The sequence below is a fragment of the Lactuca sativa genome, chromosome 4 (assembly GCF_002870075.4).
Source record: "Lactuca sativa cultivar Salinas chromosome 4, Lsat_Salinas_v11, whole genome shotgun sequence".
Taxonomy (NCBI): Eukaryota; Viridiplantae; Streptophyta; class Magnoliopsida; order Asterales; family Asteraceae; genus Lactuca; species Lactuca sativa.
This window is the reverse complement of record NC_056626.2, coordinates 232328107-232352536: the sequence shown is the minus strand read 5'-3', so window position 1 is coordinate 232352536 and position 24430 is coordinate 232328107. Positions and strand designations below refer to the sequence as shown.

The 24430-nt window shown below is 36.3% G+C and overlaps 2 protein-coding genes across 2 annotated transcripts in view; one reads left to right on the top strand and one right to left on the bottom strand.

Annotated features, from left to right (window-relative positions):
* LOC111920677 (exocyst complex component SEC3A) overlaps positions 1 to 22046 on the top strand; it is a 38000-nt gene extending 15954 nt beyond the window's left edge. Inside the window, exons 6-26 of the mRNA XM_052770536.1 lie at positions 14364 to 14509; positions 14710 to 14827; positions 15023 to 15127; positions 15800 to 15901; positions 15981 to 16118; positions 16333 to 16461; positions 16599 to 16679; positions 16958 to 17032; positions 17135 to 17296; positions 17403 to 17505; positions 17599 to 17660; positions 18340 to 18510; positions 18697 to 18776; positions 19202 to 19283; positions 19372 to 19469; positions 19602 to 19710; positions 20189 to 20257; positions 20412 to 20477; positions 20578 to 20667; positions 21129 to 21251; positions 21845 to 22046. Of these exons, the coding sequence (XP_052626496.1) occupies positions 14364 to 14509; positions 14710 to 14827; positions 15023 to 15127; positions 15800 to 15901; positions 15981 to 16118; positions 16333 to 16461; positions 16599 to 16679; positions 16958 to 17032; positions 17135 to 17296; positions 17403 to 17505; positions 17599 to 17660; positions 18340 to 18510; positions 18697 to 18776; positions 19202 to 19283; positions 19372 to 19469; positions 19602 to 19710; positions 20189 to 20257; positions 20412 to 20477; positions 20578 to 20667; positions 21129 to 21239 (2097 nt within the window). The 3' untranslated portion in view covers positions 21240 to 21251; positions 21845 to 22046. The remainder of the gene's footprint in view (positions 1 to 14363; positions 14510 to 14709; positions 14828 to 15022; positions 15128 to 15799; positions 15902 to 15980; positions 16119 to 16332; positions 16462 to 16598; positions 16680 to 16957; positions 17033 to 17134; positions 17297 to 17402; positions 17506 to 17598; positions 17661 to 18339; positions 18511 to 18696; positions 18777 to 19201; positions 19284 to 19371; positions 19470 to 19601; positions 19711 to 20188; positions 20258 to 20411; positions 20478 to 20577; positions 20668 to 21128; positions 21252 to 21844) is intronic.
* Positions 22047 to 22134: 88 nt separating this feature from the next.
* On the bottom strand, positions 22135 to 24063 carry LOC111920678 (uncharacterized). Its single transcript, XM_023916250.3, has 5 exons — positions 23657 to 24063; positions 23382 to 23459; positions 23169 to 23268; positions 22932 to 23065; positions 22135 to 22500 (listed from the first exon to the last, which is right to left on the bottom strand). The coding sequence occupies exons 1-5, from the start codon at positions 24023 to 24025 to the stop codon at positions 22282 to 22284; spliced, it is 900 nt and encodes a 299-aa protein (XP_023772018.1). The 5' UTR covers positions 24026 to 24063; the 3' UTR covers positions 22135 to 22281.
* Positions 24064 to 24430: the final 367 nt, after the last annotated feature.

Below are 24430 nucleotides of genomic sequence, written 5' to 3'. Positions count from 1 at the left end.
AATTACGAAACATACCAAATCATCTTTTAAAACGTATACATATATATAACCATATACATATATATGTTTTGTTTACAAACTTGTCTTCTACATCAAAAATTTCACTTTACTCGTTTTTATCAAATGAATCACTTGTGATTTATTACTACTATGTGAAAACTCTTGTCATACTTTGCATGCACTAGATTTATACAAAGTATTTAGAAATTCCAAAGTATCCTTCGTTGTTAAACCGTTTTAATACATTTTAAAAAAAAACTTATGATTTATGCATTGTCAAAACTTTGTGAGAAAGGATGATCTTTGCATACAAAACTATTACTTTAATACAGACTTAGTTGAGAATCCATGAGACGTGTACATCTTCAAACACTGCCTTTTTGATAAAAGGTATCACTACAAGTCCTGTCTATAACCAGAGTCTCCCGTTCGGAGAACGTGTCAAATGTGTATAGATCTATACGGGAAGTCAAGATCTCGCGCCCTGACTGTTAGCTACAGTCCGTCTTTTGGGGTGACAATTTGTCATAACGCTACGACGCCTGAAGAACGTCGCTACAGGCATATTATGTTTAGTATGGTTATAAAACTCATCGGATATACAATTATTATGGTATTATGCTTTTATGAACGAGTAGTCATTAAAACTATTCTTCATCTAAAAAGTGCGATCTTCGTATAGCTTTACTATGTAAAACTATGACACAACTTACAAGCACGTCGCTTGCTTGCGATTTTCGGTCTTAGAGACTGCCAGTTATGTCAGGGAAATAAGGGTTTTTCCTGTATACAAACCAAACAACTAATAGGAAAATAAGGGATTTTCTCGGTACAATTAGTTGCAATTTACATCACGAACATTCATATGCATTGCATACTTTTATAAGAAAATAAGGGTTTTTCTGGAAAACATGCAAACACTTTCGAATGGCATACATCTTCTCAAAACACTACTTATGAACTCACCAACTTAAATGTTGACACTTTTTCTTTGAAATAACTTGTATTCACAGGAAACCGCTAGCCAGGTAGCAACTACTTCTGAAGACTAACGCATTGGCGTTAGTAACATATTTTGGATCACCATTTTATATTTGATTTCTTTTGCAAACATGTAACACCTACAATCATGTAAACTTTTCAAACATATTTATATTATGGTGGTGTGTACTTTCCTTTCTATGAACTGTTATGATACTGAATATGATGTCCTCCGCCCCCGAACGATTCCGCCGTTCAGGTTTGGGGGTGTGACAGATTGGTATCAGAGCTTCGTTTATAGTGAATTAAGTATATCAAAACCATTTTTTTTATACAACTATAAACTCAACTGGGCAAAAACACTCTGAGAAGAGTCATGCTTTTAAAAATTTAATCTATTTAGTTTTTGTAAGTAAGCATGCATTCATTTAGTAATAAATAACAGTTCCACATCGTACCATATTAGAAGTATTATTAATGAGTTGTGCAGTACAGGTACGCCTTGGGACATGTAATCGGAACTGGGAAGGATATAGCCTGATCAACTATATTTGTCCGAGAGCCGACTAACGTGTGCCGAGGGGTGTCTGCAGTGGACAACAAATTTTAAAAACTTACCAAACCGTTATTAGAATCAAACACAATAATTTAAATGCTATAGGAGTAATTGCTATTTAAACTAACTTACATGTTGTGCATGTTCCGACTTTATTCAATTCTTATGACCCTATTTCTCGTACAGTCAAATGGCTGGATTTCACCACCCCAATGACCCCTACTTTCCCAACCAAGGCAACGGAGGATGGATCGAAGATGATCCAGAAGAGGATGAGGAACCCATAGAATTGGGTGATGACTCCGGTACTGACTCAGAACCTGAAGTGATCGATCCACCACCCATTCAACCTCCTGTCCATGTGAGGAACTTCCAAGGACCCACTCCCGTCTGGGGAAGTCACCTACATCATTGGAGCCAACAACAAGGCATACGCCCTCCCTACGGCATGTGTCAGGACTTCTACGATATCCGCGGTGGCAGTTCGGCTGATCGAGCACTCCCGGTAATGGTTGGTAAGTTAGCCAATCAGTCCTATCAGTCCGGGGTACAAGCAAGCCGACTCCGGAATATCAACGTGGAAGTGCAGGTTCACACTTCCGATATCCGTAGACTGGACAAGATACAAGATAATGTCCAACTCCAGTCTGAGGCATTTCAGGCACAGGTAATTGCAGCCCTAGCCGAGTTAAGGGAGCAACAAGCCGCTTTTGATCGACGCCTAATGGAATCGAAGCAATCAGATGCGGAGTCAAGCTCCAAGCGCAACCTACGTCGCAAGTAGTGCCTGCCAGGATTTCAAATTTTGTTATAAATTAGGACTTCGGATAAGAATTTCCTTTTCGTTGAAACTTTCTGTAATCGGAGACCTTTAGAAAGGTCAAAAAGTTTTGTCTAAACTCGGATGTAACACGACTATATGTTTTATATATATGGGGCATACCCCCCCCCCCTTCTCTGATTTTCAATATGTGTATTCCGTTCAACTCATAAGTGCATCCATTCAAACGTTATTAATAAATCAAGCTCAAAACCCATTGTTGATCAAACCAAATTCTTAATCTATTTAAGGCAGCTAACTCAATATCATTCAACTTTGAACTGCCAAAACTTATAATTTTCTTCCATATTTTTCTTTTGGCAGCAAGATGCCTCCTCGTCCAAACTTAAGGCCCAGGCCGGGCACGGCACCACCACCACCTCCACCACCAGCTTATGATCCGGCCATGGTTCAGGCTGCTATCACAGCAGCGGTAACCGCAGCCCTCTCGCAAATAAACTCCCAAGGGAATGGAGGGGCGGGAAGCAGCACAAATCATCCAAATCATGGCACTGGTCATGGCCAAGGAAGAGAATGTACTTACAAGGAGTTCTCTAACGCTAAACCAAAAACTTTTAATGGAACAGGAGGAGTCATCGCACTAATGCAATGGTTCGAAAAGACCGAAACGGTCTTCGAGATCTGCTCGTGCCAAGAAACAAGCAAGGTTAAGTTCGCTGCTTGCACCTTCATAGATCGAGCCCTCACTTGGTGGAAAAGCCATGTGAACTCAGTGACACTCACTGTCGCTAACACCACGAGTTGGGAAGAACTGAAGGTACTACTACTGGAAGAATACTGCCCAAGGGGTGAAGTGCAAAAGCTTGAGCAAGAACTCTGGAATTTGAAAATGGTCGGGTCTGACCTAGTCGCTTACACCGCTAGGTTCAACGATCTCGCTGCTTTGTGCCCTACCATGGTCAACCCAGAATCAAAGAAGGTCGAAAGGTACATTTGGGGGTTGTCACCCCAGATTCAAGGGCATGTCCTAGCCTCCAACCCTATCACCTACAACAACGCTAAACGCCTGGCGCAACGACTCATCGATCACGGAGCGAAACAGAGTACCATCACAACAGCCGCAAATCCACCTAGGGAGGCTCAGGGACAGAGTAGGCCTTGGAACAAGAGGAGGGGACAAATCCTCCAGGAGAACCCCAAGAAACAACAAGTGATAGCGACCCACGCCATTACTGTTCCTACCAACTCTGCCCCCACAAGTTCATACAATGGAAAGCTACCGAAATGTAACCAGTGCAACTTCCACCATCACGGTCTCTGTCATGGCCTTCAATGCACCAGGTGCAATAAGAAGGGTCATACAGCCCGCTATTGCAAGGAGCCAACCCAACAATCCGCCCCCACTGCTAATACCGGAGTAAGCCGCGCTTGCTTTGAGTGCGGGAGCACAGGGCACTACCGCAAGGACTGCCCGAAGGCAAACAACAGGAATATCGGCGGGAGAGGCCGAGTTTTCGCAATGGGACAAGATGAAGCCATTGCGGACCCTACTGTTGTTACGGGTACGTTTCTTCTCGATAACTCGTATGCATGCATTTTGTTTGATAGTGGAGCGGAAAGGAGTTTTGTGAGTCACGACTTTAAAAGCATGCTAAAACCATTACCACAATCATTAAGTGAACCGTTCATAGTAGAAATGGCCAACGGGAAAACTGAAAGCACTAAAGAGATATACTTAAACTGCACCCTAACTCTAAACGATAATCCCTTTCAAATCAACCTCATGCCAGTCTCGATTAAGTGTTTCGATGTCATCATTGGCATGGATTGGCTGAGTTCACATCGTGCGGACATTCTATGTTACGATAAGGCCGTTCGCCTTAATCTGCCAACCGGCGAAACTTTCCTCGTCTTGGGCGACAAACCTAGTACCACTCTTAGAATCATCTCAAGTATCCAAGCTCAGAAGCACTTACGAAAGGAGTGTCACGCATTTCTTGCACATGTTGTAGACGTGAAACGCGAAGTCCGGGACATCAAGGATGTGCCCGACGTATGCGATTTTCCCGATGTGTTTCCCGAGGACCTTCCAGGGATACCACCCGTAAGACAAGTCGAATTCAGAATCGATCTGATTCCCGGAGCTATCCCAGTAGCCAAAGCACCCTATCGATTAGCCCCGGCAGAGATGCAGGAGCTATCCAGTCAACTGAATGAACTACTGGGAAAAGGATTCATCAGACCGAGCTTCTCACCATGGGGAGCACCCGTGTTGTTTGTGAAAAAGAAAGATGGATCGTTCAGAATGTGCATCGACTACAGAGAACTCAACAAACTGACGGTCAAGAATCGTTATCCTCTACCGCGCATAGATGATCTATTCGACCAACTGCAAGGGGCGAACTATTTTTCTAAGATTGATCTGAGGTCCGGGTATCACCAGTTACGAGTGCTAGAGGAGGATGTGCCGAAGACCGCCTTCCGAACTCGTTACGGACATTACGAGTTCGTGGTGATGCCATTCGGATTGACCAATGCGCCCGCAGTCTTCATGGATCTGATGAATAGAGTATGCCGACCTTACTTGGATCAGTTCGTCATCGTTTTCATTGACGACATCCTGATCTACTCCCGAAGTAAGAAAGAGCATGGCGATCATCTGCGACAAGTTCTAGGGATATTACGAAAAGAGAAACTTTATGCGAAGTTCTCGAAATGTGAATTTTGGATCCGAAGAGTCGAATTCTTAGGACACGTGGTAAGCGAAGAGGGAATCCACGTGGACCCATCCAAAATTAAGGCCATTGAGAACTGGTCAGCACCGAAGACTCCTACAGAAATTCGCCAATTTCTAGGTCTCGCTGGCTACTACCGCAGGTTCATTCAGAACTTCTCACGAATAGCGAAGCCTCTTCCAACCCTAACCCAGAAAGGTGTGGCCTTTGACTGGGAAGAGAAACAAGAAAGAGCGTTCCAAACGCTCAAACGAGCCTTGTGCACCGCACCAATACTATCCCTTCCTGAAGGAATAGAAGACTTCGTAGTTTATTGCGATGCATCAAACCAAGGACTCGGATGTGTTCTGATGCAGCGAGGTAAGGTCATCGCCTACGCCTCGAGACAGTTGAAAACACATGAGGTTAACTACACGACCCACGATCTTGAGCTAGGAGCAGTAGTGTTTGCCCTGAAGATCTGGAGACATTACTTGTATGGGACGAAGAGCACTATCTTTACCGACCACAAGAGCTTACAACACATTTTCGATCAGAAGGAGCTCAACATGAGACAACGGCGATGGGTCGAGCTACTCAGTGATTACGAATGCGATATTCGCTATCATCCGGGAAAGGCAAACGTCGTAGCCGATGCCCTTAGTCGAAAGGAGTACTCAGGCCGGAGAGTGAAGTCATTAGCTATGTCGATCCATTCGCACCTATCAACGCAAGTCAAGGAAGCTCAATTAGAGGCCTTGAAACCCGAAAACGTGGCAGGTGAGGCCCTTAGAGGAATGGACAAGAACTTAGAAATCAAGAGTGACGGAGCACGCTACCTCATGAACCGGATCTGGACACCAAAGTTTGGGGGATTCAGAGAGGTAGTTATGAGCGAGGCACACAGGACCCCATACTCCATACACCCAGGGTCAGACAAAATGTATCTAGATCTCAAGCAACTCTACTGGTGGCCAAACATGAAAGCGGAGATCGCTACGTACGTGGGCAAGTGTTTAACTTGCGCCAAAATAAAAATAGAACACCAAAAACCCTCAGGCCTACTCCAACAACCTAATATACCTGAGTGGAAATGGGAGCAGATTTCCATGGACTTCATAACCAAACTGCCCAAAACTCAGAGTGGCCAAGATACTATTTGGGTAATCGTCGACAGATTAACCAAATCAGCCCATTTCTTACCTATCAAGGAAACCGATAGGATGGAAAAACTATCAAGAACCTACATCCGGGAGATCGTACGACTTCATGGAGTACCAATGTCCATCATCTCAGATAGAGACAGCAGGTTCACTTCCAGATTTTGGCAATCACTGCAAAAATCCATGGGAACAAGGTTGGACATGAGTACAGCATACCACCCTCAAACTGACGGACAGAGTGAGAGGACGATCCAAACCTTGGAAGACATGTTGCGAGCATGTGTAATCGACTTTGGCAAGGCATGGGATATTCACTTGCCTTTGGTCGAGTTCTCTTATAACAATAGTTATCATACTAGTATCAAGACCGCTCCGTTCGAAGCCCTTTACGGCCGTAAGTGCAGATCACCCCTGTGCTGGACGGAAGTGGGCGACACCCAATTGGCAAAAGGTCTAGTCACTAAGAGCACCCTTACTGGCCCAGAGATCATCAGAGAGACTACCGAAAAGATCGTGCAAATACGAGAACGACTGAAGTCCTCAAGGGATAGACAAAAGAGCTATGCCGACAGGAGACGTAAACCCTTGGAATTCCAGATTGGCGACCGTGTGCTACTGAAGGTCTCACCCTGGAAAGGCATGATACGCTTTGGGAAGCGTGGAAAGCTAAACCCCAGGTACATTGGACCCTTCGAAATCATTTCGAGAGTTGGTCCAGTGGCCTACAAACTCCAACTTCCAATCGAGCTTAACAAAGTACATCCTGTATTCCACGTGTCGAACCTGAAAAAGTGTTTGTCCGACGAAACACTTGTAATCCCACTCGATGAAATCGCGTTAAACGAAAATCTCAACTTTGTGGAAGAACCCGTCGAGATCATGGATAGGGAAGTTAAAAGGACCAAACAGAGTCGCATTCCAATGGTAAAAGTTCGATGGAATGCTAAGAGAGGACCCGAATTCACATGGGAACGGGAAGACCAAATGCTACAGAAGTATCCGCATCTCTTCCTCAGCCCCTAAAACTCTTACCTTGTATTAAATTTCGGGACGAAATTCCGTTTAACGGGGGGATGATGTAACAACCCGTTATCCCGGGCATTATAAACCGAGTCTTGTAACCCCTTTTGAATGTAATGGGAATATCATCGATAAATGAATTGTTCAAAAGCTCTGATTTGGAGTACGCTATGTAGTAGATATCGTCTTAAAGGTTCCAAATAAATAAAGAAACACTAAAATCCGAGTTATGGCGAAGAAGCTATGACCATTCTAAGATTTCTGCCAAAACCGACAACACCGATCAAACGAAAAACGCAAAGTTTCAATACGATAACATTTAGCCTTAGGTATCTAAATGAAAGTCATAGATAACATTAAACCGTGAGCATACACAAAAAGAACGTCCAAATCTGACTTCGCATGAGGAAGTTATGATTTTTCAAAGAAATTCCTTAAAAACGATTAGTTATAAAATAAATAATAAAAATAATTTTGGAATTTGCCAACGGAGTCTAAACGAAAGTTGTAGATCGTAGTCTCACCTACGCGTGGATATAAAGACCATCGAAAACGGAGTTCGTATGAAGAAGATATGGATTTTTGAAGTTTATTAAATAAATTAATTAATTATTTAATTCAAAATTCGGATATTATCCGAAGAGGAGTCAGCGTCCTTCTCCGAAGTACGCGCTGCGTACTCCTGTACGCCCCGCGTAACCGAGAGGATTGGCCTCGGATCGTCCACGTCGCCATATCCGAGGAAACCGACCCGTCCGACCCGTCCGATCCGACGTCCCATCCGACCCGGCGTCCCATCCGACCCACCTCCCCAGCAACCCGTCCCATCCGACCCGATAACCCAAGAACCCGTCCCATCCGAACCGAGGCAGTCGAGGCTTCGGTCATGCATGACGTACGCGTACGCAGCGCGTACGAGCGTACGCCCCGCGTACCGAGGCAGACTTGCCTTCCTATAAATAGAATGCGAGGGTTTCCAAAGAAAGGGTTCATTTCTCTTCTCTCTCTCTCAGCATTTCCTCGTTTTCCGTGTCCGTTCAAACCCGAAGCTCTGGTCTTTTTGGCTCAAGTCCCGAAGGCCGATTCTACTCCCGAGATTCCCGAGGATCCCAAGAAAAATCAGTTTCCCGAGACGAAACTCTGCTCGGTTTTCCACCTCACAATCTTCAAACTATCAGGTGAGTTCATACCCCTACATTTTCATGTTTTCTTCAAGTTTTAAGGGGGGAATACAAGTTAGAACACTAAACATAACTTAAATTTAAATGACAGCTTTCTACAGAAAAGTTGACTCCTGTTCACGGACTGTTTTGACCATCTTAAACTTAATATATTTCAAAACTGTACAATATGCAAATAGTTCAAGTTTATACCTTTCTAAGGACTACTCGCACGCGTTCATACGATTTTTCTACAATTTATGGCGATTTTTATAAAACTGCCTGTCATTTCAGAAGTGATTTCGGACCAGTCTGTGAAGATGTTCATTTTCACACTAGTTTGAGACCACTAAAAATCATAATAAAAATTGGGAACAAAGTACACTCATTTTATAAACTCTCAGATATGACGGATTCAGTTTTTGACTTACGATGATTTTTCTATGAATTTTCTAAAAACAGGGACAGTAAAGGGTAAAACTGTCAAAAGTGTTTATAGATTTATTAACACCTTCTAACATTTTTAAGCAATGTTTATACATTAAGGAAGTTAAAACACAATCATTTAAATATGTTTAATTACCATTTTTACAAAAGTGATAAGTACAAAAAGGTCTTTAGTATCAAACTTAAGGATTATTTCATGCAAAGTTTCTAATAAAAACTTAAGAATATGAACAACAATTACGAAACATACCAAATCATCTTTTAAAACGTATACATATATATAACCATATACATATATATGTTTTGTTTACAAACTTGTCTTCTACATCAAAAATTTCACTTTACTCGTTTTTATCAAATGAATCACTTGTGATTTATTACTACTATGTGAAAACTCTTGTCATACTTTGCATGCACTAGATTTATACAAAGTATTTAGAAATTCCAAAGTATCCTTCGTTGTTAAACCGTTTTAATACATTTTAAAAAAAAACTTATGATTTATGCATTGTCAAAACTTTGTGAGAAAGGATGATCTTTGCATACAAAACTATTACTTTAATACAGACTTAGTTGAGAATCCATGAGACGTGTACATCTTCAAACACTGCCTTTTTGATAAAAGGTATCACTACAAGTCCTGTCTATAACCAGAGTCTCCCGTTCGGAGAACGTGTCAAATGTGTATAGATCTATACGGGAAGTCAAGATCTCGCGCCCTGACTGTTAGCTACAGTCCGTCTTTTGGGGTGACAATTTGTCATAACGCTACGACGCCTGAAGAACGTCGCTACAGGCATATTATGTTTAGTATGGTTATAAAACTCATCGGATATACAATTATTATGGTATTATGCTTTTATGAACGAGTAGTCATTAAAACTATTCTTCATCTAAAAAGTGCGATCTTCGTATAGCTTTACTATGTAAAACTATGACACAACTTACAAGCACGTCGCTTGCTTGCGATTTTCGGTCTTAGAGACTGCCAGTTATGTCAGGGAAATAAGGGTTTTTCCTGTATACAAACCAAACAACTAATAGGAAAATAAGGGATTTTCTCGGTACAATTAGTTGCAATTTACATCACGAACATTCATATGCATTGCATACTTTTATAAGAAAATAAGGGTTTTTCTGGAAAACATGCAAACACTTTCGAATGGCATACATCTTCTCAAAACACTACTTATGAACTCACCAACTTAAATGTTGACACTTTTTCTTTGAAATAACTTGTATTCACAGGAAACCGCTAGCCAGGTAGCAACTACTTCTGAAGACTAACGCATTGGCGTTAGTAACATATTTTGGATCACCATTTTATATTTGATTTCTTTTGCAAACATGTAACACCTACAATCATGTAAACTTTTCAAACATATTTATATTATGGTGGTGTGTACTTTCCTTTCTATGAACTGTTATGATACTGAATATGATGTCCTCCGCCCCCGAACGATTCCGCCGTTCAGGTTTGGGGGTGTGACATGGGTTAACTTTTCAAACCATGCTCGAGGCGACCGCTTCGGGCCGTACATGGATTTTCTAAGTCTGCACACCATTCCTTTGTTCTCTGGGGACTTAAGTCCTGGTGGAACATCCATGTAGACTTCTTCTTCTAGCACCCCATTTAAGAACGCGTTTTTCACGTCAAGTTGATGTAACGGCCAGTCAAGATTTACAGCAAGAGAGAGTAATACACGAATGGAGTTTAGTTTTGCCACAGGAGCAAACGTTTCTGCATAGTCGATCCCGTAAGATTGTGTAAAACCCTTAGCGACTAGTCTTGCTTTAAATCGACTTACACTTCCATCGGAGTTGTACTTGACAGCAAACACCCACTTACACCCCACAGTCTTTTTTCCTGGTGGAAGGTTAGTGTACTCCCAAGTTTTGCTTTTCTGAAGGGCATTTACTTCTTCATTCACTGCATTTGCCCATTCCCTTTTTGAAATAGCTTCTTGAAAGTTTCTAGGAACCTGAATTTTTGAAACTGAAAGAGCAAAAGCTTTGTATTTGGGTGAGAGTTTGTCATATGAAACGAAGTTACTAATTGGGTGCATAGTACAACTTCTCTTCCCTTTTCGTAAGGCAATTGGAATATCTAGATCAGCTGACCCATCAGGGGAAATATAAGAACTAGAATCTTTAGGTTGAGTATTACCTGTTGAATCTGGGCCAGATTCATGGCTGTATGCTTCAGTATTGACTTGCTCTACCACTTTCGCTTGCTGTCTCGGCCGCCGGGTATAGACTATGTAGTCTTTTTGAGCACCATTATTTAAGGTTTCATATGTTGATGAAGTTGGGACAAATTCCGAAATACTTGGATTTGACTAGTTGGTATCAACTTCAACCGAACTTGGTATTGGGTTGGGAATATCCATGTGTGGGGTCGACTCGGAAGGGAATAAGGTGGGATAGTCCAAAAACTGATATTCCCCACATTTCTCCCCCTGAATATCGGTTTTGGAATAATAAGGTTTATCTTCAAAGAATGTGACATCCATGGAATGATATAATTTTTTAATGGAAGGAGAGTAGCACTTGTAACCACGCTAGTTCGGGGAATATCCTAGAAAGACACATTTAAATGATCTAGGATCAAGCTTGCTACGATTTGGCTGATGATTATGAACAAATGAGGTGCAACCAAATATTTTAAGTTCCAACTGGGATATAATTCGAATGTGGGGAAAGCTAGATTGAAGAGATTGGTGTGGAGTATTGAAAGAAATGACTCGAGAAGGCATCCTATTAATAAGGTACGCAGCAGTTAAAACTGCTTCGCCCCAGAAATAGTTTGGAACTGAACTAGATAATAGTAGCGAACGAGTTACCTCTAGTAGATGTCTATTTTTCCTTTCCGCGACCCCGTTTTGTTGGGGAGTGTCAACACAAGATGTGAGATGAATGATTCCTTGTTGAGTAAGATAGTTGCTCAACTCGGAATGAAAGTATTCTTTTGCATTATCAGATTTGAGCACTTGAATTTTTGTTGCGAATTGGTTTTGGACCATTTGATGAAAACGCTGGAAGATCGACCCAACTTCAGATTTTTCTTTCATTAGAAAGACCCAAGTAACACGAGTATGGTCATCGATAAAAGTAACAAACCATCTCGCACCCGAGATATTTTTTACTCTAGCGGGACCCCAAACATCACTGTGGATTAAATAGAATGGATGAGAGGGTTTATACGGGAGTGGAGAATAAGCATGTCTAACATGTTTGGATATTTGACAAACTTCACAGTTGTAAGCAGTTGGATTTTTATTCACTAAATGAGGAAACAATTTTTTTAAATAATAAAAGTTTGGATGACCCAACCTATGATGCAATAACATCACATTATTTTTACTAGAAACATGAAACAAAGTTGAAACTGGATGTTTTCCTGTCTTCACAACTTCAATGTGGTAGAGCTCATCACAAACTTTAGCACTGCCAATCATCTTCTCCGAACTCAAGTCCTGAAACATACATACAGATGGGGTTAAGATGGTAATGCAGTTTAAATCCCTCATCAGTTTAATAGGGGCTAGCAAATTGAAATCGAGAGAAGGGACATATAACACAGATTTTAGTGTTATATTTTTGGATATGACAACTATACCAATGCCTCCTACTTTTGCGTCTTCTCCTATAGCAACACGTATGGTTCTGCCATTAGATACCGGTTGGAATTCAGTGAATACACTCCGTTCGCCTGTCATGTGATCAGTAGCACCACAGTCAACCACCCAAGGTTTTTTTTTCACCTGTACTTGTCATGAATGCGGATGATATCCCACCTTGCTGAGCAACAGTAGCAACTCCTTTGTCTTCACGGGGTGTAATTTGCAACATCTTCCTAAGAGCTTCAATTTGATCCTTGCTAAAAATCTCCTGGTTGTCACTAGTTGCATTTGCACGAGGTTTCCAGTCAGATGGTTTTCCATGAATTTTCCAACAAGTTTCCTTGGTATGACCAGGTCGTTTACAATGATCACACCAAGGTCGACCATTCCTTTTCTGAGATATTCCTGGAATCACTAATGATTTCATACCGGATGAAGCACGCGTTGCAAGAGCTGAGACCTCATTTGTGATGTTGCTAGCATTTCCCAGCATAACCTTTCTTCGACTTTCTTCTCGCCTGACTTCTGAGAACACTTCTCTGATGCTGGGCATAGGTTTAGTACCCAAAATTCTTCCACGGACTTCATCAAGCTCTTGGTTGAGCCCAAGAAGGAATTTATAAATCCTTTCTGTTTCAACCAGTCACTTGTACTGTTTTCCATCTGTTGGGCAGCTCCAAGTTATAGCATCAAGGACATCGAGTTGCTGCCAATATCGGTTCAGTGCTGTGAAATAACTTGTCACAGTTGACTCTCCTTGACGAAGATCATGGAGAAGCCCTTTGATTTCAAATAATGCAGAAGTGTTGTCTTGGTTTGAAAACGTATCACGAGCAGCTTCCCAAATTTCTGATACAGTTTTGTAAAACATAAACTGTTCACCTATTTCAGGAGTCATAGAATTTAGGAGCCACGACATAACCATGTTGTTTTCTGCTTTCCACTTTTTGTAGGTAGGGCTTTTATCATCGGGTTGAACAAGATTAATAGACAAGTAGTCTTCTTTACCCTTTCCTCCAATGAAGATTGAAATAGAGTGAGACCAAAGATTATAGTTTTGACCATTCAGTTTATATGCAGTTGGTAAAGTGATGTAATCGGGATTGATAGTTTGTGGAGCTTGAGGTGGGTTTTCATTTGAAGAGCCAGAACTAACATCTTCACTGACAAAGGCAGAAGATATATTCCCGAATTTGATAGAATTATTAGTCATGATGACCAAATAGAGAGATAATCTTTCCACAGTAGATGCAGAAAGAACAGAAAAAAAAAAAAAAAAAAAAAAACTGATTTTGAATAAATCGACCAGGGAATGGATTGATACGTGAGTTTCAGAGAGAAAAAAAAAAAAAAAAAAAAAAAAAACTTAACCGGTCGGTTGATGAACAGTTGATTAGAGCATGATCGAGCTCCGCTCTGATACCATAATGAAATCAGTGACTACTGTAGAACACGGAAGAGATGGAGAGAATACTCACGTATCTTTTATTCATCTTTGTAACAACTTAATTGAAACACCGAAAAAAAGAAAAATATATATAGAATAAAAAAGGGGCCGGCCCTAACCCTAAAACACCAGAATTACACCATTACCCCTCCAGATTAAATAAAGAAATAAATGAGAAAAAAATAACTAAATCTTCAACCATCGATAACTAACTTAAGTACCCATCAAATTAGCTTATACTTAACATTGTTGCTGTTAGCAATCTACTTTGGAAGCTAGTGATTAGCAATTAGTCTAGTTTGACAAGACTATTATTGTCAACATAAGATATATACTTCCAGACATATATTTGAGTTATTGTAGCAAATTATATTGCTTGACGATTAGTTTTATAACTCAATAATGATTTGATGGAAACGATAATTTGTAAATATAATATTTGTTTTGCAAATTATGCTTTTACTTATATAGGAACATGCATCGGAGGTTCCTAAGCAACATGGTTTTGAAGATGGAAGTGGTGGAGACATGAATTCTGAAGATGAGGCAGGAGTTTCAGTTGAAAATGATCTTGTGTCGCAAGCAGAAGAGGAGGACATTGAAGCTCTTCTAGGCACGTACGTATAATTCTTATTTTTTTCTTCTAAAATTTTACTTTTGTATCAAATAACATAAGTTATATTCTTGTAGGTTACACTTACATCAACCATCTTAATTACCACCTCATTTTGAATTTCAAAAATTAAGAATCTGATTATAGGATTATCTTATCTGCCTTTATTCTTTTAATGATTTTTGGTGATGACATTGTGCCTAGATATGTGATGGGTATTGGGGAAGCAGAAGTCTTTTCCGAAAGGTTAAAACGGGAACTCCATGCTCTTGAAGCAGCAAACGTGCATGCAATTTTGGAAAGCCAACATTTGGTAGATGAGGTAAACCACTCACACTAAATGGCAATATGAATGTTCAATTCACTTTATGGATTCCATTATCCTTTTCTTAGTCTAAATCATCTAAACCATTTTATACTCTCTAAAACAATTAAACTCATCATCATTTTTAAGTATCACAAATGAGATTCTACATAACATGAATTCCATTATACAAACTTTATGGTTATAATGCAGGTGTTGAAGGGGCTTGAGTCAGCTACAACTCGTGTTGAAGATATGGATGAATGGCTGGCATTGTTTAACGTGAAACTCAGACATATGCGAGAGGATATAGAAGCGGTATGTATATATATATATATATATATATATATATATATATATATATATATATATATATATATATATATATATATATATATATATATATATATATATATATATATATATATATATGTCGTATTCTTACTCTGGTCTTACATATTGTTGGGAAAATGGCCTCCAAGATTCCTAACAACCTGTGCAATGAAAAATAACAGAGAAAAATGAACACCAAAATATACATGTAAAACTCGAAAACCAATGTCCTCAAAAGAGAAAAATTTTACTATATGATAAATTATTACAATCACATAGACTAATCTCTCAAGTCAATCCCCCAAATTACACCAATGTCCTCTAAAGAGAAAAATTATTACAATCACATAAACTAATTTCTAAAAACAATTTTACTATATGATAAATTATTACAACCAATGTCCTCTAAAGAGAAAAATTTTACTATATGATAAATTATTACAATCACATAGACTAATCTCTCAAGACAATCCCCTAAATTACACCCACACTTCGAATCCAAATCCTTTTCTTTTATGTTAACCTAATTTCAACCCATAAAACAACAAATAAGCTCAAACATTAGATAGATGAAGTAAAACCTTTAGAAGTAAGCAAAACAAGAACCAAATGTTTAGATAATATCATAATATATAATATTTCAACTTGTGGTAACAGATAGAATCAAGAAACAACAAGCTGGAAATGCAGTCTATGAATTATAAAGCTTTAAGTGAGGAACTAGATAACCTTCTTGAGAGACTTCATATCCCTTTAGAGGTACATTACTTTCAACCAATAATATAACTTATTTCATATTTTCATCATCACTTAAATTATTCTTTATCCATTAATTCAGCTTTCAGATTGCTTAGCTGGCGCCTCATTTGATGATGCATCCTTAGATAAACATATTGAAGCATGTGATCAATTAAGAGATGCTCTTCGTGGTTTTGAACCACCTGCTATGGATCCAAGCTTTTCCAAAATTAGAGCTGTATGTTCATTGCTTTTTTTTTTAACGCTTTCTACATTTGTTTTTTGGTTAATAATAATTTTTTAATAAAATCTTTTTCGATTAAAAACACAAAGAGTCGTTACTCTAAATGATTATATACATTAGTTAATATAAGAATATAAAGACGATGGAAATATTACAATTTACATACATGAATGTTTAAAAAGATGTAGTCTTAATTATAAAATTACAGGTGAGAGAAAAGAGGGCAGAACTTGACATAATAAAATTGACTTTTGCAAGAAAAGCCTGTCAGTATTTGAGAGACTATTTTGCCAATTCAGTGGATTCCATGATGAATGATAAAAGCTTCTTCTCTCAGGTTTATTTCTTCGAGTGATTTTTTTTTTTTTTTTTTTTTTTTTTTTTTTTTTTTTTTTTTTAATAATATATGCCACTTTTAAGGTATTAAAAAAATTTATCAACATGAGATTTTGACTGGTGTTTGACTTTTGTCAGCGTGGTCAACTAAAGAAACCTGATCATACCAATTTCCGAAATAAATGCAAGAAATATGCTCGTCTTTTGCATCACCTAAAGGTTTATTACATTGAAACTTCAATGATACCCATTGATCTATAGAGTAAATTACAAAAATGGTCCCCGTGCTTTCTATTTTTTAACATGTTTAGTCCAAAACCCAAACATTTTTCCGATTTTGGTCCGTATTTCAAGATTCTAGCGACCAAAATCAATATGAAACCTTGAAAAAAGAACCAAAACTGAAAAGACATCGGTTTTGGACAATAAATGGTAAAAATCAGAAAGCACAGGGACCATTTTTGCAACTTACTCTCACATATTTTATATAATTGCAGGTTCTTGATAAAAATAGTATGGCTCCTTTGAGGAAAGCTTATTGTGGGTCCCTTAATAAGCTTTTACGCCATGAGGTATGTGTCCTTCTTTAATTTTTCACAGCTTTATAAGACAATTTTAGTTATCTTTTAATTTATTATTATTTTTATTATTATTATTTTTTTTTTAAATTTCAGGCTCGTGAATTTTCTAATGAGCTTAGGGCTGGAACTAAAGCACCAAAGATTCAAACTGTATGGTTTGAGGGTCCCACTCCCAACCAAAATGTTGACACTTCAAATATTTCTGAAGCATATACCAAAATGCTTGATGTATTTGTTCCACTCCTTGTTGATGAGGTGTGAAACATAGTCTTATTTGATATCATTTTTTTTTTAATAAATAAAAGTCCAACTTTTTATTCTTTTGTCTATGAATTTACTTTTTATTCTACTTAAACTGTAGAGTGTATTTTTGTCACGCTTCTTGCGCTTTGAAGTTTCTTCACCTGATGATAATGGCAGTGACGATGATGATGATGATTTAGACATGGAAAATGACGAAAAGGGTAAATATATGTTACATAACATCCAATTCTTTTAATCTTTTTATCATGTAATGTATATATACCAGTTTAATATTTGTATCTGGAATCATGTAGGTATACCATTGGAGATGGGGACATTAAATGAGTCACTTCGTGATTTACTTGATGGAATACAAGTAATTACAGAATATAGACAAGATTCACTCTTTTACTTTAATAAATATAAGGGGACGTTTTTTTTCCCCTATTAAGTCTTGCATGAGTAAAGTGGTTGAATGAGTGTTGTATATCTAAATGAGATAAAATGACCATTTTACATCTACATTTCAAAAAAACAAATTTCACAATACTCATTTATTTTGACTAGAGAGGAATTGGAGGAAAAAAGAGAAACCAATAACACATTAAGCCTGTGTTTGACACCACACAACTAGCTTAATTTTGGAGTTTTTTTAAATTGTTATGTTTGACAAACGAAAAAATAGCTGATAGGCTAGCTTTTAAAAACCTACTTTGAGTAGCTTTTTGAAAATTTCCTAAATATACCATTAACTAGTTATAAAAAAACATATTATTCTATAATGTATTTTTATGTTATTTTATATCTTTCAGCTAGCTTATCCACTAGTTTTTACCAAACCTCATTTTTTGTCTGCTAGCTTTTAGCTATCGGCTAGTTTTTCAGCTAACAGTTAGTTTTTCAGTAGTCTATCAAACATAGCCTAAACCAAGTTTTTTTTTTTTTTGCTTAACCTATTAAGTCATTCGGAGTGATTAACCTATTAATCCCACTATTAAGTCAAAAAGAAACAACCCCTAAGTTTTTTTTTTTTAAATATATCTTTGGACTTTCAGGAGGACTTCTATGCAATTGTGGATTGGGCACACAAGATTGATCCTTTGTTGTGCATATCAATGCATGGTATAACAGAGCAATATATAAATGATCAGAAATCTGAAGTAGCTGGATACGTACGCCTCTTACTTGATGCCATGGAAGATCGAATGGATACACTATTTATTCGTGTAAGTTACACATATTATGTTAAGATGTTTGAAGTTCAAAAAGAAATTAAGAATTTGTTTATGATCATCAACCAAGTTGTAATATATATATATATATATATATATATATATATATATATATATATATATATATATATATATATATATATATATATATATATATATATATATATATATATATTGTAGTTTATAGATGAAGCTCGACACCAGATAGAGAAGTATGACCGAAATGTTAAACAGACAGGTGTCATGGCATTTGTACCAAGGTAAATTACTCATATAAATATAATCATATTTTGTAAGGGTTAATGTCGTAATTTAGCAAAACAAATATTTCGTATGTGCTCATTTAATCAATTTAGTCAATTTAATGTTGATTAGGCGTCCATGTGGCAGTTTTGTCATTTTTAGTTATTTTTAATGTCTGGGAGGGTAACTAACTATTTTGTATCTTCTCATTTGTTAATTTTATTCAAATATATTATAAATACCAAAAATAAAAAATAAAAAGAGTAAATGAAAACACACTAAATAGTTTTTTACCCTTCCGGACATTAAAAAAATCTCTAAAATGACTAAATGTCAACATATGGAATAATTGATTGCTAAATTATGACATAAACCCTTTCTGTAAATATTACAAATTTTTTTTATGAAATATTTCCAATTGGATTTTATTGATTTTGTGTAGATTTGCTCTTCTTGCCACCCGCATGGAGCAGTATATCCAGGGGCAGTCTAGGGAATTGGTAGATCAGGCATACATGAAAATTGTTAGTACCTTAAAAAATAAAAAAAATAAAAAATTATATTTTAATATAATAATGTGAAGCTCAATTGATAGTTCATATTATTGAACAGATTGGTATAATGTTTGTGACTCTAGACAAGATTTCCCAATCAGACCTAAAACACTTGGACATTTTTCTGTTAGAGAACTATGCTGCATTCCAGAATAGGTATATTTATAATTTTAAATGTTAACCTAAAAAGGATTAAATTTATAATATATATTTTTTTCAGTTAATTACAAATATACAATCTTTTTTTTTTTTTACGAATCGATGCTGATGAGAAGCAGTTGTATGCAGTCTGTATGACTTGGCGAATTGTGTGCCAACTTTAGCTAAATTTTATCATCAAGCAAGTGAATCATATGAACAAGCTTGTGCACATCATATCAGTGTTGTTATTTACTATGTAAGTTAACAAATCATTTTTCTTGTCTTATCATGTTGGGAAATTTTAAAAAATTAGCACTTTCGTATGTAGATAATAAAAATATGTAACATGAAACGTGTAAAATATCATAAAAATATGTAACATGAAACGTGTAAAATATCATACGAGTTTTGGATTAGATAATGGTGTTATTGGTAAATATATTTAAATGTGTCACTATTATGGGTATAAAAATGTAAGTAAATTATTGTTATGTGTGATTGATAAAATACAATGTATGAGTTTAACATTACATATTGCTATTATTGGTAAAAATAAAATAAAATAAGTACGTTGATGTTAAGTATTTTGCTATTATGTGTAAAAAAAATGTAAGTATATTGTTACTATTATGATTTATGGATAGAAAAAAATAAAATAAAGTACATTATGTTGCTATTTCTTTTTTTTTTCTCATTTGTGTTTTATAAGTGACAATTTATGAATATTTGCACAGCAATTTGAGCGTCTTTTCCAGTTTGCTAGAAGAATTGAGGATTTGATGGTAACTAATGCTCCAGAAGAGGTGAGTGGGGTTTTTTTTTTTCATTTTCCTAAAATATTGTTTTCATTTCTATTTTGATAATGCATTTGATCCCCATGATACTTTGTAATTGATGAAAAATCAAATTGGAAAACAAAACCCTAAAAGAGATGCTAATTTTGTTTAATAATTACAGATCCCATTCCAAGTTGGATTGACAAAAACGGACCTTAGAAAGGTGGTAAAATCCAATTTATCAGGGGTAAGTTATAAAATTTATACAGGTCAACAAAAATTGGCTTCAATTTATTATTTTTTTTCAAAGGTAATTTTATTTTTGATAACATTATTTTGATAAACAGGTGGATAAGCACATTGCTGCAATGCATAAGAAACTAGTCAAGAACTTGACTTGTGATGAATTGATACCTACACTATGGGACAAATGCAAGGTATTTAATTTTATTGGGTTTAATGTATTTTCATATACTTTTTTTTTATTATAGCATCCTACTTTTATTTCATCCTTTGAAAAATCTACCTAATAATAGCAGTGTCATCTAAATTGAAAGTAAATTCTCATTGTAATTGTGTAGTTTTTAATAAGAAAAATAGTTAAAAGTACAGTGTCATAATATTGAGTAGATTTTTCAAAGTACAATGCTTTAATATGAAAAAAAATGAAAATACAATGTTGTATTAGAGAAAAAAAAATGAAGGATGCTCTAATAAACAATAACAAATTAATAAAAGTACATTGCTATATCTTGCTTTTGTTCGTAATATCTATCGGGTTTCATCTTTTCTTTGATGTTCCTTGATAAAACTAATTTTATTGTAATAGAAGATATGCTAATGATGAAAATACATATAGTGATGCTTATCAAGTAAAGTTTGATATGATTATTGACAGAAAGAATATATGGAAAAATATGAAACATTTGCTCAACTTGCCTCCAAGATCTACCCAAGTGAAAACATTCCATCTGTAGCTGAAATAAGAGACGTTTTGAACTCCATCTAAAGTTATTTTCAGGTAATTAATCCATTTAATTGTTGATGTTTAAAAAGTATTAAAGAAATGATCGATAAAAATAAATGTGGAAACATTTGTAAAAAGATTACGATATAATAGGAAAGTCGCATTTTGGTGACTTTCATTATTAAGTCATTGTAATAAGTCAAAAAGGAAACAATTATATATGTCTTACTGTAGGGATAAAGTGCTTGAATGAGTGAGAATGTCTGTCTTGATAAAGTGTTTGTAAAGATAAGTTGTTGTTATTATTATTATTATTATTATTTGTTCAAGACCAAATAATGAAGGAGACTAATGACCATTTTGCCCATACATTCCAACAAACAATTTTCTTTATATTTATCAATTTTAACAATATTCATCGGTTTTAACATGAGACAGTTTTGTTGAGAGGAAAAAAGGGAAAATACGTAAACCAATAGTCTCTTAACTCTTAATACATTAAGCTAGTTTTGTTTTGCTTAACCAAATAACTTAATTTTTTTTTTCCATAATAAGCCATAAGGAAACAACCATCAGATGAAGTGCTTAACACTTTAACCTGATTTAAGTAAAAAAGAAACAGTCCCTAATTTTCTTATAATTTACAGGTTGAAGGGGTTCAATTTGGTGGGACATTGTTTGAGTTACATGACTTCATTGGGATTAGCAAATTGAAGCTTTAGGATGTCAACAACTTATAATATAAAAACTGATCAAATTTTAATTTGTGTTAAATTTCCGATGGACCCACTTAAATAGATTAAATTTATATATTCTACTATTAGTTTGTAGAACTTTAATTCCGACGAGAGTTGTGTATTATTATTATTATTATTTTTTTTCCAAATCAATATTGCCAAAAAGTTAAATAATAAAGCTTTAGTTCATATATAACAATATATCGACTATTATTTGTCATTATATATACATATACAAATAAAAGAATTATTTGTTCTAACACGAACAACATATACATCCTTGATAAATTAAAGCCTACTACCTATACCTATAAGAAGACAAAAGAATAATTGGATACCTAAATAACTTAGGTAATTTTAGTATCAACAGAAAGTCGTGAAAGAACGAATAAACCAGCAGAAGAGACAAATACTGATGCAGCAAAACAAGCCAAATCCAACCCTGTAACTAAAGGTATACTCTTGAACTTCTCCAAGACTCCAACTTGAAGCAACAACATTAAAGCATGTCCGATTTTTGACTTTGCTTGAGAGATGGATTTCATTCCAGCCCATGATGGAAACTCCTGTAATTAATATTGTCAAATTATAACCACTTTCAGGCTCATAACATTTAAATTATGCTGATTGAGCATGTTCTAATTGTTTAAACAAAACGTTAATGCTCGATTTGTTATTTAGGAGATGACAATGTTGTATTGTGTTTGATGTCCATTGGAGATTGGTGTCAACTAAAAAAAACAAAAATTGTAATTTTTTGTCCCATCTAAAAATCTTAGACATGGAATCATTTTTCTCTATTGAAAATAAACCTAGAAAGTTTGTCCAGTCTAATCCAGACATATATGTCATGTAACATACATAGTCTAATAATATTTTGGCTGTGGTTATTTAATGTTGTTTAGTTGAATATATATATATATATATATATATATATATATATATATATATATATATATATATATATATATATATATATATATATATATATATATACCTTGAGTTGAAAAAGCCCAAAGAAATTTGATGATGGAAGTGTAGATCCGTTGCCTCTTGAAGCTTGGGATCCGACAAACATAACATGCAATCCCATCCCAAATGTAAGCATGGCTGTTCCTACTAAGAACACATCTGTTCATAGATAACAAACATATATTCATAAAATTATTGTCTTTTCAACACAATGTACTTAATATATATTCTCATGAATAATAGGAGTTATAAATAAATGTACCTAAGGCTTCGATGAGTAAGTGCATGATATGTCCATGATCTGAGTGGTGGGAGATGGCTTGAAAGTACCCAAGGTATGATTCCATAACCAGAAAAACACCCTAAAGTTCATTCAAACATATGGTATTAGATATTTAGATTAAGATAAAATGTCAACAATGGTCAAAAAGTGTTGCTAAATGCTTATTAATTAATTAAACACAGTTTATGATACCTCTAGGAAGCATAATACCGAACCAAGCAAGGTTCCTGCTACCGCAAACATCGTAAAGAATCGAGAGTCCATTATGAACTGCAAATTCCACATCATCATAAATTAATAAATCTAAGGGGATTATAATTTCTTGCAAAATGTTTTATTAGCAATGATGGTTCCCTCAATTAAAATATTTTTAAATGAAGTGAACATTTTTAAAAATTTAATGACTAATTAAATAAATAAATCATCTTAATAATTCATGCAAAGTTGCATGAGAGGATGAATATTACCTTTTCAATTAGCGACTCAATGATCAAACTCCACGGCCTAGGTCTCATAGCCACCTTTAACTTACGGCGAACCATAGTTTTCATAATAAGCAGTAGAGTAGCCAAGTCTACTCTTCTGCTTATTTGTGTAGGTGCAGTAACAACTGTTACTGTACCACCCAAAGCAGCCACCATAGATGTGGCTGCTTTAGTTACTAGTACCGGTTTCCTCTCTATATCTCCGGTCAATTGACCATTTTCTGAGCCAAAACCAGCCGCCACACACGTAAACCTTAACCTCAGAGTATCAGTCCTCAATACAGTTTGTATGGAAGATGCAACGAGAGCCGATGGTGTGGTTGACATGCGTGTCAATCGAATTGCTGCCATTGGTTAGAATATTGGCCGATGTAGTATTTGTATATTGATCTTTATTTCCGGGGTTTATATACAGGAAAAAAACAGAAGAATCTAAGCATATTAGCTAGGAATATGTTTGCATGTGGGCGGTGGGGTCATTTTAGACATTTCACACTTCTGTTTGGGCTGGGTGTGGGGAGGGTAGCTTTGGGGACAAGGAGTTTAAAACGTCAAAATGGTGGTTGTGTAGTTTTGGTCAAGCGCGTGAAGGACACGAGAAACTGAGATCCGTACACGTGGCAGTGTGGAAAATTTAAAATTGGTCAGCAATCATGAACTGTAGGGCGTGTTGGAATGACGAGGAAGTACTAGAAAACGTGACATATTTCAATGGAGGCTCCGAAGCCAGCGTAGGTTTGTTTCATCCGTCAAAAA

Coding starts and splice junctions, on each gene's coding strand:
- LOC111920678 (XM_023916250.3), bottom strand. CDS start 24,025: ATGGCAGCAATTCGATTGACACGCATGTCAACCACACCATCGGCTCTC. Junction 23,269..23,381: donor CGGTATTATGCTTCCTAGAG/GTATCATAAACT, acceptor AATGAACTTTAG/GGTGTTTTTCTGGTTATGGA. Junction 23,066..23,168: donor CTTACTCATCGAAGCCTTAG/GTACATTTATTT, acceptor ATCTATGAACAG/ATGTGTTCTTAGTAGGAACA.